This window comes from Panthera leo, chromosome C2, assembly GCF_018350215.1.
Source record: "Panthera leo isolate Ple1 chromosome C2, P.leo_Ple1_pat1.1, whole genome shotgun sequence".
Classification (NCBI taxonomy): domain Eukaryota; kingdom Metazoa; phylum Chordata; class Mammalia; order Carnivora; family Felidae; genus Panthera; species Panthera leo.
In genome coordinates, this window is record NC_056687.1 from 79,305,857 (window position 1) to 79,318,437 (window position 12,581).

Below are 12,581 nucleotides of genomic sequence, written 5' to 3' on the forward strand. Positions count from 1 at the left end.
CAACAAATATCATGTCATAATACAGAGCAGATGACGAGATGCAGCTTCATTTAAAAACAAAGTCTGAATATCCATGAACCTTTCCCATATTTATCTTTAAAATGTATATATGCAAGGGAAATTTCTTCTTTCACGTATTCAAAAAAGGTTATATTAAAAAAAAAGAGAGAGAGAGAGAGAGAGAGATTGGCAGCAGTGCAAGAAAGAATCAAGACTTCAGAAATTAAATGAGACTGAGTTGCTTGAAATGAGGATGCCATATTCCAAACTGTTTACTGCAAGAAAAGAATTACTGAGCCGAGTACTCACCCATCCAGCCATCCGCCATCCATCCAAATATATACACACATAAGAACATACAGACATACATTTGACCATACACAATCATTCCTACTAAAAACACAGTAGCATAATAGGAGCCAAGAGGAACATAAGGACGAGGGAGAAACCATGTCTTGTTGCTTAAATGGGGAAACAAAGCTTACATTCTTACAAGGAAGTATCACCATCACATGGGGCCCGAGAGCCACCTATGCCAAGAAGAGAAGGGCAAAGCAAGTTTAGCACCTGGGGAAGGACAAAGGCCGCGCTTCCGACACTGAACAGCCACAAAACTACCTCGCCTCTCCATATTCCCATTTCCGGTTTTCCATGTGAGAAAAACTCTTTCCTCACAGGGTAACACGAGAAAGCCATAAAACGATCACGGAGAAGCGCAGCATCTCGTACAGCCTACATGCTGAATAGGGGCAGAGCAAAAGCAGGAGGAATAACAGAAAGAAAAAAAAAAAGCAGAAAGGTGAGGCTCACAGAACCAGAGGTACACGGAAACATCCCACTCCCAGGGATGGGAGTGGTTTCCTCTGATCTAGGCCATGTCTGGTCATTTTGGAGAAGGTGATACAAGTAGGATTTTGACCGGGGACAAAAGAGGTGGGGGTGGTATGTTGAGAAAGAGCACATGGTCCTGAGCTGCCGTGTTCTGGAGAGGATGCCAGCGTCCCCAGAGCACTAGACAGACAGAGAACGAACCTCGCAGACTACAGCAAAGGGAGTGGGGCATCTCAAGTGCACAGAGTCACCCAAGGGGCCCAAGGGGCCAACCCACTGCCACACATAGCATTGGGCGTGGAGGGATCTGAAGGGAGACCACTACCTGCTTCCCTCCTCCCTCTCACATATGCCATGTATTGGCCTACTTAATATGGGACCTGCCCTCCTCCCCTGCCCCTCAGGTGTGTGTCAGTTATCATACTTACCAAGGCTTCCTCACAAGTTTGCCTCCTACTCCAGGAGGGAGTCTATCTTAGTCCTTTCATGTGAGAGAGAAGTCTATTTCAGTTCTCCCCCAAAATGAGGGGACAAAACAATAGTCCCCCAGTAAGCAAACAGGGGAAATGCAGAGAAAGCAAATAAGGAAGCCAACATATGGCCCCTCCTGTCCTGATGAGGAGGGATTCTCTTCCAAATTCCAGCCCTGAGTCCTGAAACCACTAAAAAGAACAAAGACAACCAGTTCCACTAAGTCTGGGAGCAGACATGGAGCCTCCTTCGAAGCCTGTAAAACTCAGGCACTGCCACAGAGATTAGTAGAACACCAAGAGCGTCACATACTGTTTTTCCAGGGTAGCATTCTGATGGTCTTATTGTTGCTCCTCCCAGAACAAAAAATCCATGGCCACAGCCCAGGAGTGCATGCTGATGCCTGACCTTCCTACCACCTGCCTGAGCGTCCAGCCATCTCACACAAGCTGGATATCTGGACTAGGCTTCTGACTCCAGAAGTCATTAAACTCTATTTACAATACCAACAGATTAATGAAGTGTTTGCTGGGGACAGGTAGAGGACTAGGAAGCAAAGAGAAAGACTGCACCATACGACAGGGCGTGACACAGTCTTACTGAAACTTGCTGAAAGAAACACACTCCCATCACCCAAGAAGCAGTAAGAAACATCATGGAGAAGTTATGTAAGGTCATTTTTCTAAGTGGTGGTGGGATGAGGGAGAAAACAGAGAAAGGGGTACTGAATCTCCTTTCAGGTCTCCTCTCTCTCAGCTCCCAGAAATGGAACGTTCTTCTGCTTGTCAGTTATAAGTCATTGTTTCATGGGTTTGGATGAGCTGCTGACATTGACTGGTAAAAATATGGAAACTCTTCCAGCAAAGAGTACAGCACCCTGCACTGTCTGAGAGGTTCAGTGTGTGACTGTGCATGGACCTATGAACCTGAGATGCTGAGCTTGTGTGGATCATCAAACTCTACCTGATCAAAACTGAATGGACTGCCATTACAACCTCTAGAACTAGGTTTCATTCACATTTGCCTATGACCTTCTACAAACGCAGATCTCACAGAGCTCTCTGGACAACTTCATCCTAAGTAGTCTAGGGGAGGAAAGATAGCCAACGAAGGTTAAACAATTCCAGTGAGGTACCTTCATATGGGTTTCCAATCAGACCACTGCCTGGCACCATATGGGGCCACTTGTCCCATGTCAAGAGGGAGGGGCAGCTGGGTAGCAGACACATCTCTACATGAGATGAGGTGAAAGGATAACATGGTAGAAGGGCACTGGGCTACGAATGAAGAAACCAAGTTCTAGTTTTGGCTCTAGACCAAACTCACTGTATAACCACAGCCAGATAACCCCTAAGAGGTCTCACTCTCTATGTCCCTAAAAGAAAGGTTCGCTTTGATAGTTTCTAGATGCTTTTTAACCTTTGACAGTCTATTAACTACAATAAGCACAGCGAATTCTTGAGCTAACCTTTCTCCGACACAACACTGGACAGATGAGTCACTCTTATTGTACTGAACTCTCCCACTTTGGGCACCCAACTCTAAAATCCCCCCCACTTACCTTCACCTCCAGGTTTGTATGGGTTGTACTTGGGCTTTGGAGCAACTACTGGTGCAAACTTCTTGGGTGGTTGTTGTGTGGACACTGAAATGCTGGGAGTCCCAAAGGAATGGGTGGTCTCCATCCGTGCAGGCACATGGCCAAGAGGCTCACCAGTACTTTTGGGTGGCAGCCAAGACGGATGAGACATTGTCGGAATCTGAAACTAAAAAGAAATAAACACAGTTGGTTGGTTTCCAGAAGCACAAAAATGGAAGCAACCCACCTCTCGCTTCATCATAATTTCATCTTAATCCATACTTGAAATCTTGAAAAAGCTCTCTGAGAAGGAAGAAAGAGAAAAGGTAAACGGGGGGACCGGGAAGAGGAGGAAGGGAAGGAACAGGAAAAACTGACCATGGGAGGAGAAAATAGAAACTCCCTCACCAATCTTGAATACTTCTTCTAACAGTTAACTCTTTAGCACTAACACTCTTCAGGAAATGGATATGATAAGAAATGTTCCCTAACCCAAAGGAGAATCTGATACCAAACAAGGTTGCAAAAAGGCTCAAACTTTATCAATAACCTATGAAAATGATTACCAACCAATGACATGGTGATAAGTTACCTAAATGAAGTGATATTACCTAAGTGAGATAAAAAAGAAAGAAAAGTGTTTCTGGGATGCAGAAAAAGGTAAGATTATTCTTGTTGGGAGCAAAATGAAGACCTCACTGATGAGGTGCCCTTCAGACTGGGCCCTGAACTGGCAGAGGCCAGTCCGAACAGTGTCAGCAAAGTGGCACAGGCAGAAAGGTACACAGCACTTATGCTTGGTGTGACCGGAGGGGGAATAAGGAAAAGCAGCGAGCAAACAACTAAAACATGGGATGCAACCAATGCCCAGACAGCTTTGCACCCTAGCCCGGGGAGCCTGAATGTATTAGGTCAGCATTAAGGAGGCACCCAAAGTTTATTCTTGAAACAGGGGCATAACCAGGGCATGTCCGGATACTTTCAAGTGATCCCTCTTAGAGGAACCGTCCTGCTCCCCACCAAGGGGGCACTTGCAAATCGGGGGGAGGGGGACTTTGTTGTCCACAATGCCTGGGACCGTACCGGCGCTTAGTAGCGAGACACTAGGGATATTCAACACCTGTAATGAACAGGTCAGCCCCACGTGACCAAGCATCAGGAGCTGTGCTGAGCCAGTATCATAGGGAAGATTTATGAACAACTTAGCTGGTGGCGGGGAGGGGAGGGACAGCCCAGCCAATGTACTGTTCTGATGGGATTACAATACACTATGTGAGGAAAGAAAAAGGATGTCTTGCCTGTCAGGGTAAGCCAGTCACCCCTCCAGGGAGCCTGCAGGCTGGGGCTGAGCTTCCCGGACATCTTGCTGAAGAGGAGGGCTCTCCAAGCCTGATTGCAACAGCTCTCCAGCACAGGGAGGCCCGGAAGCCACCCTGCGCCGACTCGCAGCCCCACATCCACCCAGTAATTTATTAATTGAACTGAATTAATTGAGAGGGCTCCATGATTACCTCCAGATGTCTGTAAAAACAAAGAACACTGGAAACACAGAGAAAAATAAAGGCCTCCGTCCATGGCATGGCACCGGAGATGGGGTGACAGTGATAGGAAGGGCGCAGTGTTGGCCAGGTAGTATCGGAAGGAATGGCATGACCTCGAACATCGCCCCCCCCGCCCCGCCTACCCTGACCCTGCATCAGGGCTGCAGGTACCTCAACTGTCTCAGAGTTAAGATCAAGCCCTGCCCCCACTAACTCTCAGAGTTTTAGGACAACCAATGAGATAACAACATTAGAGTGTCTTATATACTATAAAGTGCTATGCAAAGTGAGAGAAAGAAAATGCTTGCAGTGGTTTTCTCCGTTTTTAGAAGGGGATGACGGGAATCATTGAGGAAGCCTCTAAACTAGGAATCAGGAGGCTTCTGTTGCTGAAGCCAGTGGTGACCCTGACTTTTCAGTCTGGTTGTAGGGAGCTTCTTTTCCTCTCCCTCCCTTGTACCTTGTGCACAGGCTATGTACAGACACTTATTAAACTGTGAGTCCCTTGAAAGGGCCACGACCAGGGTGCCTGGGTGGCTCAGTAGATTGAGTGTCACCCTCTTGATTTCAGCTCAGGTCATGATCCCAGGGTCGTGGGATCGAGCCTGGCATCTGACTCCACGCTGAGCATGGAGAATCTGCTTAAGAGTCTCTCTCTCACTCCCTCTACCCCAGCATCCCCACTTTGCTCTCTCTCCCTCTCTCTCTCTCAAATAAAAATAAATAAAATATTCAAAAAGAAAAGGGCAATGACCATATTTTACATATTTCTAAAACCACCATTAAGGCCAAGCACAAAACCAATATGGAAACCATGAGTCTGGGTTATTCATTGTTCTGAAGCCTGGCAGCAAATTAACAATCATATGAGAAGATTTCTCTCAGGATTGAAGAATACTAATCTCGGTTTTGTGTATATACTTTTTTTAATTGAGTCTCAGTCTCCTACTGAAAGGGGATGAAAGTGTCTGTTCTGCTTTCAACATGACTAAAGTGAGCACAGGTCAGGACCAAGTAGGATAAAATAAAGCTTGAAAAACTCTCGTGCCCTATGCACATTTGTAGTATGCATTTTAGCTGTACGTTAACATTATCCTCGCAACTTTTCTATAAAGCCTAAAGTCATTCCAAAATAGGAACTTTAAAAAATGGGTTACTATAGGATGCAGTGATTTCTACAGCAAAGAGGCACATTTCCAGATCAATCCCACATTGCCAATTGACTGTAGAATCCTGGCTTTTTCAGATATGCCGTAGATAGAAAAGAACAGGCAACTTCTGGGAAAGTATAAGAAATGCGAACTTCAGCATCAAGATGCAAGTAATTGACTCCACCATCTTAACAGTCATCCCCAGTACCTCACGGTACCCTGGTATTGCCCTCCTCACAGACACAGCTCCAGCCCCACCCCCCGAGAGTGCCAGGGCCTGGCCATCTATCTGTTCGCGGATGACCTCTATGGCATCTCCTCATACCATTCTTCCATATGTCAACAGGGGTCCAGTGACACCATTCAGAGCATTTGTAATGAATATCAAATGCTGTGCCCACCATCTACACTGCCATTTTCCTCCCGTCACTTTATACCAACCTTCACTTTCTACCAAGCCCTATTTTTCTTTTCTTTTTTTTTTTCATCTTGACCCAACACAAATGTGTCTGATGCTGTGAACATTTTCCGAACTCCACCTTCCCAACAAAAGAGTAGCTTAATTTGGGGGTCTTCTAGTACTTGTATCATACTTACAACAATCCACAGGGACTGACCCAGCGAGCGGGAAGCTTCTGAGTAGTCTCACTATATGACCGCAATGCTGGCTCGAAAGTCTTTAAGCAAGCCATGTTACAGATAAGTGTGTGAATGAATGAATGTTGATCTGTTTGTTTACTCATCCCTCTTTAGAATCTCTGTATCTTCCTTCTTAGCCTCCAGTGATAGAGTCAACTCTTTTCCTTAATTTAGCAATGGAATTAATCATTTTGATCGATTTCCAGATATTGAACCATGTCTGCATTCCTAGGGAAAAAAGCCTACTCACAGTTGTACAATTTGATATATTGATGAATTAAATACGCTATTTTGTATAGAATTTTTTTTTACCGATAATCGTAAGTAAGATTATCCTGTAGTATTATTTTCTCTACTTGTTTTACTTCTCGTTATTCGGTTTTAACATGAGGGTTCTACATCCTTTTCTACCGTGTGGATTTGTTTCCTACTGAGGAGATTAGAATTATCTGATCTTTAAAAGTTTATCAGAACTTAGTGTAAAGTCATTTGGATGTGATTCTTTAATAATAGATCTGAATCATATTTCCAGTAACTTCTATGATAGCTGCAGCAGTTTTATGCTTCTTTGGAGGTTATTTTCATGTTCTGCTGGAAAATCATCCATTTCCGCTAGTTTTATCTCCCTCCCTTTTGATGCAGCTACCTCTCAATTAAAAATGCTGTCTCCTCTATTATGCATCATTTAGATCCCGAGCATCACTTCCTACTAGTCCTTAAGGACATGATTCACGTTTTCTCTCAACCAGTTCAAGTTAACTTCCACAGCACTTAGAATACTGTGCTCTTCACACATCTCTGCCTCTCTGCCGGCCTGTATCCCACACTAAACTCTTGAATCCTTGAGAGCAGAAGTAATTATCTTCCTTGAGTCCCAGGACCTAATGCATGATAGACACTCAGTAAAAACGTCTGTTAATTTAATGAATGAATAACTGTATTTGCCTGGCACTCGAGCTCCAGATGAATCATATTCTCGTCCTGTACTCAAGAAGCTTAAAGCCTACCTGCAAAAGAGACATTTACATATGTGAAAAGAGACAGCAATACACAGTGTACAAAAAGAACCGGGGTGTGTGACAAGAGCTAGCATAGGCAAGGGTGGGCCTTGACAGGGACTTTGAAATCTGGGTGGCTCTGAAAGATAAATGGACCAACAAAGATAATGCCTGGAAATACTATAAGCTCAAGGAAGAAGCAAGGTCTTCCCATGGGACAGGGAAACAGGAGGGTTGTACTAAAATGAGGGACTCAAGGAGAATATTTGGGGAAAAGGTTTGGAAGATATAAACTGAGCTTGCCTTTTAAAAGTTTTATACAGAGAAATGAGAAGCTAGAACTTTTATCTTTGAACAGTAATCTAACAAGAGTACCCACTCTAAGTAAGAGTAAAGTTCTATGTTCCAGATGGATCCATGGAAGGTGACAAACACAACAACACAGACATGGAGTCCCCGTGTCCCCAGTTCCAGTCTCAGCTTCACCAGTGTGACCTTTAACAAGAGAGGATACTCATTTGCAAAACGAATGTCTGTAAAGTCCCAGTCAGCTCTAATATTCTATAGGGCTTTCCTTCTCCGAAACCTGAATTACAGCCCTGTATTTTGATAAATAGGTTTGAGGAAATCTCACAACTTTAGTGAACAGATGAAGTAGAACATGTCAGTTGGGGTTTCTCAGCTTCTCCAAGAAAGACCAACATAAACACAAAGATAAGCAGTGGTGAGAGCTGGTTTTGCTGGACCAAAACTCACTCTGCTCTTACTTCCTCTGGTTCTAGGTCAGTTTCACTGTAAGCTTACAATCATTGCGAAAGCAAGAAGTGAAAGGGAAGATCTCCAGAGAGGCTGTGAAAATACACAAACACCATCACAGGAGAGGCAAACAAGAGAAATGGCCCTCATCTAAGCAAAATGCCTACTGCTGCAGGGAGGCAGAGAGCTGGGCTCCCTGGTCTTTCTGAACTAGCGTCACATGCAAAGCAATTAAGAAGAACCTAAGAAGTTTCACTTAATTACTCTCTCCATTGCCCTTGGTCCTCTCCTCCTAGCTGTTCATTGGGTACAAAAAAGCCATGGACTGACAATAAACAGCCAGTGTTTATTGCAGAATTACTATATGCTAAGCAATTTTCTAACAATCACATAATTCTCTTGACTATTATATGACGTAAGATTATCATTCTCCGTATTCAGCAGATCAAGACTGTAAAAGTTAGAAAACGTGCTCAAAAAGATACATACGCTAACCAACAGCAAAACTGAAGCTTGGACCTAGGTCTTCAACCCCAAATCCATGGTCTTCATCATGGTATCACCTTCTTCTTTGAAGGAAAGAAAAAAAACCCCACAAACCAGAGGAAGTTACACTTAGAAACAGTCAATTGTGCTCTTATCTCCATTCCTAGCTCCTGGACACTACTTGCCATAATGTCTTCTCTATTCTATTCCATCAAACAATAACCATCATGAGCCACAGGCTCACACACTGATGAAGCCAGTAGTCTGACCAAACTACTCAAAGCACCACAGAACACAAACAGCCACAAAAGACCATATGATGCCTAAAATCCTTCCTCTGCACATGAGAAAACTTAGGACTATAGGTAAAGTGAGATTTAATACTTAAAAAAAAAAAAAAAAAAAAAAAAAAGAGCTACTGAGCCTCTCTAAAGACACCATGTGAACGACATGTCATCGTCAGCCACAAAAATAGAACTAACTAGTGTTTGCTCAAGTTTTCCTCTTTCCTGAAATCAATACCGTACAGTTCTATGAACATTTACATGGGTCACTAAAATTTAAAAACAACCAACGAATCATTGCAGAGTACCATCTAACAACTAAGCTCTAGAAGCTTAATGTAATAGTTTTCAAAACTGTCTATACCCTAGACTCATCCGGGGATCTTTACATATATATTCTGATCGAAGGGCCGAAAATAATTGACTTAGAGCATTTGCATTAATCTTTAAATCATGTTGCATTAGTCCCTAAATCTCCTTTGGCAATTAACCCAAAGCCTGGCTCGTGGTCAGTGTTTGCTAACAAACGAATGATACTGAGGGAAGAGACAAGTACTAACACATTATGTTAGTGGTAGAAAACTTGAGAGACTGGGATGCTAAGTGACTGAAATATCAGAAGTAGCTGATGGCAGCCTAAGTTCAGGATTCATGTCCCTTCACATTTTCTTTATTTAAACGAGCATTAGAGATTTAAATAATACCTTGCCTTTAACTTTGGAGGGGTTTGGCCATCTTTCCCCTTTATCTAAAGGTCAATACTTTCCTACAATTTCAAACTGCTTTCTTTTTTTTTTTTTTAACGTTTATTTATTTTTGAGACAGAGAGAGACAGAGCATGAACAGGGGAGGGGCAGAGGGAGAGGGAGACACAGAATCCGAAACAGGCTCCAGGCTCCAGGCTCCAGGCTCCGAGCTGTCAGCAGAGAGCCCGATGCGGGGCTCGAACTCACAGACCGTGAGATCATGACCTGAGCCGAAGTCGGATGCTCAACCGACCAAGCCACCCAGGCGCCCCTCAAACTGCTTTCTTAACAATCTACGAAAATGATACACTGTGCTTCTCTCTCTGGGCTACAGCTAATCATCCTGTCTCCATCTCGGTGTTCAGCTGGAGGATACCTGATCCTCTGAATTAGACCCAGTTTTCAGGCTGAGCTCTGCCATGAACTCACACAGCAGCCTTCCCTCTGTGAGATGGCAGTGTCCGCCTCTGAAAACGAGGTGACTGGATTCGATGAAGACTAACGACAACCCTATTCACAGACTCTTCTGATTCCATGGAAGATCCTGACTGTAGGAGATCCTGACTGTAGAACAGGCCCCCAACAAGCAAAATCATGGAAATTCCAGATCATCTGCAATTCTCCTCTGAGCTCATCAGTAAGAAAGCACAGCCCTCTATTTTTGTTCTTCTTCTTCTTCTTCTTCTTCTTCTTCTTCTTCTTCTTCTTTTTTGGTCACCCGTTTCCCCGACTCTTCAATCCTCCCCATGGCGGGAGGGAATCTTAGATTGATCTCAGAGACTACCGAGGTATCAATCAAGATTTATTATGCACAAGTAAATAAGTACTTTAGGCAAACCTTTCCCAAGTTGTGTAGGTAAGTCCCTACCAGTGTAATTACGAAGCAGATCTACCGTGGCATGTGACGGAAGCATGGGAAGACAACGCTAAAGAATACGGCAGGCTGAAAATTACACAAATTGTTAGCTGAACAGCAAATGTGATCACTCTTCCTCTGAAGCGTCAGGTCAGAGGAGAGCCGGAAGGGCAAAGCGGGATCTGCCATGGGCTGAAAATGTCAATGTATTCACTCAACTTCTCTCTACAGGCAACTCTGGCCCAGCACTGGCTAAGCGCCCCATTCTCTGCATGGACAGCTGGCATTACTTGGAAGGGGTGACTACAGAATAACTCTGCAGAAATGCCAAACCTTTATATAGGCTATCGGAGACACAATTGGAAATACTGGAAAAAGCTCTGGACTTAAATACAGAGGACTCGGATGTAATTTCTAGCTCAGCCACTAATCAACTCGATGGTGACTTTAGTCCCTTGACCTCCTTGAACCGCAGTGTCTCTCCCTATCTATTAAACAAAAGATGCCTGCTGCCATTGCTTCCACTGCTCATGTCCCCCTACAAGTCTGCAAATTGAGTGAACTCAGGTTTCTTACACCCCTGTCTTAACTCCTGAGTCCCACTGACCAGGGAGTATAAAGTGAAAGAAGACAGGATAGGAATCCACACAGAAAATACCAACCTGCCTTGCACAGGGTTAGTATGAATACAAATTAATGCTAAAGGCACAATCCTCATTAGTGGCAACACCACTGGTGACAGGAAACGTACCACTGCATTGCAGATCCCAGGTAAATGGAGAAGCAGCAGGGGGAGAAGCATCAGTCCAGACAAGTAAGCACTGGTTTCTGATAAAGAGGCGAAGTAGAACAGAGATCAATGTCCACACTGAGCTTTCATTTCAGATTCAGAATGTCGCACGAAAAGGGAACCATCAACTCTGACAGGGAAACAATAGTACTGGAAGAGCAGGACACTCAGGAGAAGGTAAAAAGCAGAATGGGACCAAAGCAATTACTAACTCTCATCAGTCGAAAACAGACTTGGGTGGCAACAGCCGGGACACTGGCCAAGAAGTCATAGAGTGACAAATTGTAGGGACTCATTTGTTCTTCTAATTTGAAAATCCAAAGCCCAAGATTTAGAGAAGCTGAAGTAACTCTTCCAAGGTAACACAGCAGGTAATCACCATCAGGGATGGATTCAAACCCAGGTGTTTTGCTCCCCAAAAGCGTTTGAAGTAGCAAAGTTTCAATAAACAAGCCTGTAAGTCTATTGATTATTGGATGAGAACTGGAAAAGGGGGGCAAAGGCACAGAAATGGACACAAGAGTAAAGAATCTCTCCTCCAAGAGTCAGTATCCATGCTGTGGAACATCAGCACAGAGGTCATGTGACCCCCAACCTTGTGCTCTAGGTCACATTCCATAGCAATGGTTCCGCTGGGCTAAGTGACCAAGAAAATTTTTACCCTCCCTGGACCATGAGTTCTCCAGCTCTACAATAGTTAGCATTAAGAAGACGATCTCCAAAATCCCCTCTCATGACAACATTTTATGTTCCTAAGGAGGTTTCTTCTTTTTTTTTTTTTTTAATTTTTTTAACGTTTATTTATTATTGAGAGACAGAGAAACAGAGCAGGAGTATAGGAGGGGTGGAGAGAGGAAGAGACACAGGATCTAAAGCAGGCTCCAGGCTGTGAGCTGTCAGCACAGAGCCTGATGCGGGGCCCGAACTCACAAACCGCGAGATCATGACCTGAGCCGAAGTCGGACACTTAAGTGACAGAGCCACCCAGGCGCCCCAACGGAGAAGGTTTGTTCTAAGACTCTGATTCTAACAACAGGTAGTTTTCTGTCCAAGGCTAAGAGAAAGGGGCAAAAAATACCTACAGCCTCTGCACTCAGAAAATCTACTAAATGTGGAAATCTGAATTTACAAGAATGAGATTCTGAGTGCCTGGTTCATACAGGTTTTAAAATCCTACTTTACATCTCGCCCCACCACGAGGATGAAACACAAGAGTGTGGAAAAGCCACCAATACAATCGCTAATGAGGCCTAGAGATCTCTCTGGTAGCACCTGAAACCTTCTCATTCCAAACCCACCACGACAGGAGTAGGTACTCAAGTTAATTGCTGTTCACTTGTCTGTGTTCCCGACAGCCTGCTCCAACTTGTTTGAAAACATGTAAACACTATGTTTTAGTGTTTACCAGTCTGTCATGCCCATTAGACAGGTCATAGAATTTTATTAGCAGTTT

The 12,581-nt window shown here is 44.1% G+C and overlaps 1 protein-coding gene across 6 annotated transcripts in view; it reads right to left on the reverse strand.

Moving 5' to 3' along the window:
• Positions 1-12,581, reverse strand: part of LOC122229688 (LIM domain containing preferred translocation partner in lipoma) — a 680,467-nt gene that overhangs the window by 443,463 nt on the left and 224,423 nt on the right. For all 6 annotated transcript variants that reach the window (XM_042955071.1, XM_042955069.1, XM_042955072.1 and 3 more), the window contains one exon: positions 2,864-3,068. In XM_042955071.1, the coding sequence (XP_042811005.1) occupies positions 2,864-3,053 (190 nt within the window). In that variant the 5' untranslated portion in view covers positions 3,054-3,068. The remainder of the gene's footprint in view (positions 1-2,863; positions 3,069-12,581) is intronic.